Here is a 7,121-nt window from a genome sequence, read left to right as displayed (position 1 = left end):
ATCTACACCTCTCATGTTAATCTGTTAACATTGTAGTATCTACACCTCTCCTGTTAATCTGTTAACATTGTAGTATCTACACCTCTCATGTTAATCTGTTAACATTGTAGTATCTAGACATCTCCTGTTAATCTGTTAACATTGTAGCATCTTGTGTTAGTATGAACTACTGGTTGATGACAATGTGGTTTCAAGTGAGAACATAAACAACTAAGCAATGACATTTAGGTCTGATAGTTTTCAAAGAAACTATGAATCAGGCTTTATTAATATATGTCTATACCATTCAACAACATTTAAGACTGCAGTGTAATTATTAAAAGAGACAACAGAAATATGTGTTCCAAAGGGAAATCTTTATTTTCATCTATTTATCAAAGCATTAAAGCAAACATTCCTACAGTATCTAATAGTAATAAAACAGAACACATCACATCTAACACTGATACAACCTCAGTCTACAGAGAGGATTGATACATTAACTCAAGCAAAGCCCTCTGTTAGTCTACATGTCAGTGATCAATAAGACAGAGAACATCTGATCTCAGAACAGAGTCAAAGCAGAGGAACCAGCAGCCTCTCTCCACAGGGGTGTGTGACTGAGGGGTCCTACCCAGAACAGTCAGCCCTCCTCAAGGTCTTGGTGACTGGAGTCTGGGAATTCTGCTGGGCTTCACAGGTCACCTCTCCTGCCTTGGTCCACTCCTGGCCAGTGAGAGTCAGGGTGCTGCTCCAGCTGTATAGCCTGTCCTTCTCCAGGACCCCGGGACTGGTCTTCTGGTTCTTGCTGGTCCCGTCCACTTTCCAGCTCATGGTCCAGTCTGAGGGGAAGCCCTTGTTGGCCAGACATGTCAGTGTGGCTGTTGTTGTACTGGACAGTTCCTCACTAGAGGGGGGCAGGATAGTGAGGGTGGGGGCACTGTTACCTGGAACAAACAGAACACATCAACTAAGTAACTACATCAAGTACAGCTACAGTAAGAGATTATCTTCAGCAAAGTACATATCAAAATAAAGTGAATTGGAAATGACTTCTAAATATGAATGTATGAGTTAGATTGTTTAGAATATGTGGAGAAAACACTAAAGTAATATGATACAGCAGATTTATGAACCAAACAAGTATAAAGTGGTTAAATAACTAGAGTTACTAGTCATATGGTGTCAGTTATACATGTTATACAGATATTGTTTAGGAATGGATCTGATCAGAATAACCTAGTCATATTCATAGTATTTTCATCACATATCAAGCATGTTGGATTATGAAGTCAGTTACAACCAAAACTGAGACCCTTTGTCTTCACACTAACAGTGAAGTCTACCATGAATACAATGCAACAATGATGAATATTATATGCAATACTATTAAATAGTTATTTACCAGAATTAAGTTATGGTCCGCAATCATACAAACCAGACATAAATAAACTTACAATTTATCCTCTTGATTCAATAAAATGTTGTTTGAAAGAAGGCTCAGTCAAAAGCAAACTTTAACCAAAAATATTTAAGAGTGAAAGATCTAAAATTTGACACAAACGGTAATACACAATGCAACAACTATATCCAATATTTGTAAATAGTTATCATACCAGAATTATACTCTGCAATCCATCAAACCAGACATATAAATAAACACCTACCTTTTAACATTTTGGTTAAATAAAATGTTATTTGAGAGAAGGCTTCGTCGAAAGTAATAGAAAAATATTTTCATGGAGACAGAGTTTAAGAAAGTAAAATACAAAAAAATGTAATCAGAAAGAAATAACAAGAGAGCTTGTTACTTACTTCCAACATCAAGTCTGGTGCCGCTACCAAAAGTGTACCACAGTGATACAATCCCTATTACTGCAGGTACAAAAACCTCCTGACCATTGGGCAAGCTGAATTTCTTTAGACTGTGGTTCAAAAAATTAACTCCACTATGGTATGAATACTTTACAGAAATGATTTAATCTGCTCAATTTGAAATAGTGTTTTTAATTTAGTTTTCCTTAACATTGAACAGAAACCTACTTTACTACGTTTCTTACAAGGCGCAGTATGTTTGTTCATACACCTCATCTAAGATGTAGGCTAATCACTTTAATCTTTAAAAAATATAGCTCAAATTTGATTAGATGTAATAACACGTTTATTAAAATTGGCCATAGTACGTGAAAGGCCTTGTGTATTTAAAAAAATATCATAAAAAACGTTTTTTGTATTTTTTATCCTCAATATGAAGACAAAATTAATAGAGATACTGACTCACGACATCAAAAGGTGAATAAAACGGTACATTTTGTTGTTTACTTACTTCCAACATCAAGTCTGGTGCCACTACCAAAAGTCCACCACAGTGATACAATCCATATTACTGCTGGTACAAAAACCTCTCTGTGTTGTGATGCTGCAGCTGTTACAGTGAAGATCACTCATACAGACTCATAATCAACACTAATACACTTTAACATCTTCCAGGTAGAACAAACACTTCATATAAGCTGTTTATAAATAATACAAATATGAATTGTATCTTAAATCCAGATAGTAGTATTTTTCCTTCCTCTGTGTATCAGGTGTTCTCCTAGTCTGGAGGTACAGTCCAGCATTAGATCAGTGTTGCTAGTATTCCTCCATATTGTCCATATGAAAGACAACAGCAGCAGCAGTAGTGATAGTGATCCATGTTGTATATTCCTTTATTAAACATGTTGATCTCAGATTTAACAGTGGTGGTAAAGTCACAGAGGACAGACAACACTACCAGAGGAATCCTACCAGCTTTAGTTTAGAGAAGTGTTCACTAACTGATTAGAGGAACTTACATTAGAGACCAAGCATGAGTGAACAGACAGTTCATTATATCTGATCATCATCACAATAACAATATAATGGTGGTGTGACATAAAAATGACTATGGATCAGTTATCTGAGTTAACAGTTGCTGTTTGATGTTATTAAAGCTAGCTAATGCAGGACAAAATATATTTTATTGATGGGAACTGACTTGGAAACTGAAATAGATTTTACAAATTAATTTGCATAATGCATCCGGATACTTTGCATTAGCAGCACATGCTTCAGTGCTCTGGGAGTGTTTATATCCCTGTGAGTTTAACACTTCATGACTGAGATCTGTCCTTCATGACAACAGAACCCACAACAACCATGACTTTTATCACCGTCTTCATCTGGACACTTGCTTTCTACATACAAGGTATAAGAATGATGAATGTCTAAGAAATGATAATTGAGTAAGTAATCATGCTTATCTCAGGGTAAATGTATTAATTGCATAATTTGTTATGTTTGTTTCTCTCACCACTCAATATTCAGAATCCCGAGGACAGTACACTCTGACTCAGACACCTGCAGTGAAAGCTGTTGGCACTGGAGAGACAGTCAACATTGGCTGTAAACTCAGCAGTAGTATATACAGTAATTACTTAGCCTGGTACCTACAGAGATCTGGAGAAGCTCCTAAACTCCTCATTTATCTGATAAACAACAAGTTCACTGGGACTCCATCTAGATTCAGTGGTAGTGGATCTGGGAGTGACTTCACTCTGACCATCAGTGGAGTCCAGGCTGAAGATGCAGGAGATTACTACTGTCAGAGTTACCACTACATCAATAGTAAAGATGTGTTCACACAGTGATACAGAGCCGTACAAAAACCTCCCTCAGTCAGACTGCACAGTGACTGTACTGCTACAGCTGGGACCTACTGCAGGTGCTGAGGGGGAAGAGACAGTGACATGGAACACTCACTGAACTAAAATACACTGAGCTAAATATATCAGTGATGCTGACTATAATGTAAACGTATCCACCTTTAAAGAATTCCTGAAGTGACACCTATAGGTCCAGACGACATAAATAGTCCGTCCCTTTTGCTATGGCTAAAAAACATTTTATTAACATTTCAGACACTAAATTGAACGGACTCAATCTATGTGAAATAATGTCTCAGATTACTTCAGAATAAATATCCCAGTCTCTGTTAGGTCCCTCAGTCAGGTAGTGAATTTCATGCTAAGATTCAACAATATTTACTGAGATCATATAACATGATCATAACCCACTAAAACAACCTGATATTCTGTCGTACAAGAGACAGTGACATGGAACACTGGTTAGTGAAGTCAACTTTGAATATGTTTAGAAAGCATCACTCAGATCACATGTTACTCATCATCATCATCATCATCATTGTAGTGGACCTCCAAAAGTTATTTGAAGTGCTTAAATACCCACAATACCATGTAGAGAAGTAAAGAAAAAGAAAGTGATGTTACATCAGCATCAGCACCATTAGATACAATCCCCATATGAACCTCACAACCAAATATTGATGTGATCATCTAGCATAATATTAACTGTTTTGATGAGCAGGTTACTGACTGTAAGATCTGTGAATGAGACATGACGCTGGGCTCAAACAGACATATTATCTGTCATCAATTACATGATGGCATATCTGTTATGTCTCCCTCCCTGAATCCACCATAGAGGTTCAAACCAGTCACTCCCTCACATCTGGCCCAGTCCAGGGTATTTCAGGCAGTGAAACTGTTCATCTGCTAGACTGAATGCTGTGGGAATGAAACTGAGATTTACATTGAACAGATAGATGTGATTGTGGACAGTGAGGAGGAAGGAGAAGAGCCGAGTGTAGTCGGAAGATGTGTGTTGAGGAAGAATGGCGTCAGACATGATGAAGGACAATCTGGACCAATAAGAGTGACATTTTTTGAGAATGTGGACCCTTGCCTTTTGGCGGAACCAGTTGTGGTTTCATGGTGGGACAGAAAGGAGTTGGGGGTAATTGAATTAGTGAAGGTAACCTGTAGTGGACTTGTGGATATTTGTTTGTTTCTTCTGATCAGAGGGGCACTCCATATCACTCAACTTGGGCCAAGATCTGTTTCTTCCTTTGCGTTTAAAAACAGGGCACCATTGAAAGGGCTGATTTCTAGGGTAGCATTAAGTGTGAATGTAGCGATTGAAGCTGAAAATTCCTGGTGTTTGTGACGCCCGCCGTTTGGTGCGACGCAGACCCGTTGGTGAGCGTGGTGAAACAGAGGAGTCATTGTCAGTCCTTTTTTTTGAGCCAGACATGTAAGGATATATTAGTTATCCTGTCAGAGCTTTTATGCAGAATCCACTGCACTGTTTCAGGTGCAAAGTTTATGGTGATGTTGCAGCAGTGTGTGGGAGGGAGATTCCAAGATGTGGGAAGTGTGCAGGAGGGCATGGGACAGAGGATTGTGTAGTTTCGGTGGATGAAGTTGCGTGTGTCAACTGTAGGGGTACTCATGCTGCTGGAGGTCTGAAGTGTCCGGTACGAGAGATGCAGGTTGAAGTGGCCATAGCCAGAGTAGTGCAGAGGGTGTCATATGCTGAGGCAGTGAAGGAAGTGGAGGAGGATGGGTCAAGGGTCAGGGATCCTGCGAGGATCACAGTGAGTAGTAGATTTGTGCCAGCACAGAGGGATAGAGTAACGAGTGAGTTATGCTTCAGTAAGGTTGTCTTCTTAGAGTTCATAGCAATGGTTATCAACTGTACCACGGGATGGTAGGTAAATCACAGAGATTAGATGTTGTCGTGGCAGCTGCAGAGAAGTATTTGGGTATATGAGATTAGACTTCAGCAGAGTTACAGGGTGTGTTGAGTGGTGGTATCCCGTCCTCCCAGGTCGTTGGCATGGTGCAGGAGCAGATAGGGTCAAAGTAGTGGAATGGGGTAGTGGGTTTAAATGTGTAGGTGGTAGCTGAAGAGAACTACCTGGGTGTAAATTTTTTTACTGCAGAAGAGTTAACCTGTTAGGGCTAGGGGGCAGTATTGACACGGCTGGATAAAAAACGTACCCGATTTAATCTGGTTACTACTCCTGCCCAGTAACTAGAATATGCATATAATTATTGGCTTTGGATAGAAAACACCCTAAAGTTTCTAAAACTGTTTGAATGGTGTCTGTGAGTATAACAGAACTCAAATGGCAGGTCAAAACCTGAGAAGATTCTGTACAGGAAGTACACTGTCTGACCATTTCTTGAACTTCTTTTCCATCTCTATCAATTACAAAGGATCTCTGCTATAACGTGACACTTCCTACGTCTCACATGGTCTCTCAGAAGGCGGCAAAAAGCTGAATCGTGGCTTTGCAGGCTCTGGCTGAAACAAAGTAGTGCGTTTGGGTAGTGGCTGGTTACAGTACTGTGAGACTCAGGCTCGTGCCCGCGTCGACCGAAAGCTTTCTTTTCGTTTGTCTGTTTACCTAAAAGGATATTCCCGGTCGGAATATTATCGCTTTTTTATGAGAAAAATTGCATAAAAATGGATTTTAAACAGCGGTTGACATGCTTCAAAGTACGGTAATGGAATATTTAGATTTTTTTTGTCACGAATTGCACCATGCGCGCGACCCTTATTTACCATTCGGATAGTGTCTGGAACGCACGAACAAAACGCCGCTATTCGGATATAACGATGGATTATTTTGGACCAAACCAACATTTGTTATTGAAGTAGCAGTCCTGGGAGTGCATTCTGACGAAGACAACAAAAGGTAATCAAACTTTTGTAATAGTAAATTTGATTTTGGTGAAGGCTAAACTTGCCGGGTGTCTAAATAGCTAGCCCGTGATGACTGGGCTATGTACTTAGAATATTGCAAAATGTGCTTTCACCAAAAAGCTATTTTAAAATCGGACATATCGAGTGCATAGAGGAGTTCTGTATCTATAATTCTTAAAATAATTGTTGTTCTTTTTGTGAACGTTTATTGTGAGTAATTTAGTAAATTGTTAGTAAATTCCCCAGAAGTTAGTTCTGAACGTCACATGCCAATGTAAAAAGCTGGTTTTTTATATAAATATGAACTTGATTGAACAAAACATGCATGTATTGTATAACATAATGTCCTAGGGTTGTCATCTGATGAAGATCATCAAAGGTTAGTGCTGCATTTAGCTGTGGTTTGGGTTTTTGTGACATTATATGCTAGCTTGAAAAATGGGTGTCTGATTATTTCTGGCTGGGTACTCTGCTGACATAATCTAATGTTTTGCTTTCGTTGTAAAGCCTTTTTGAAATCGGACAGTGTGGTTAGATTAACGAGAGTCTTG

General features: G+C 39.0%; 1 gene segment (V, D, J or C); it reads right to left on the bottom strand.

The window, feature by feature from the left end:
• Positions 1–337: 337 nt before the first annotated feature.
• LOC145880051 (Ig kappa-b4 chain C region-like) lies at positions 338–1,671 on the bottom strand. The segment is given in 2 exon segments: positions 338–926; positions 1,647–1,671. Coding segments are annotated over 2 exon segments (327 nt in total).
• Between the last annotated feature and the right edge of the window lie 5,450 nt (positions 1,672–7,121).

Source organism: Salmo salar, chromosome 07, assembly GCF_965601325.2.
Source record: "Salmo salar chromosome 07, fSalSal1, whole genome shotgun sequence".
NCBI classification, from domain to species: domain Eukaryota; kingdom Metazoa; phylum Chordata; class Actinopteri; order Salmoniformes; family Salmonidae; genus Salmo; species Salmo salar.
Note: the sequence above shows the minus strand (reverse complement) of the source record. Positions and strands in the feature narration are given on the sequence as shown.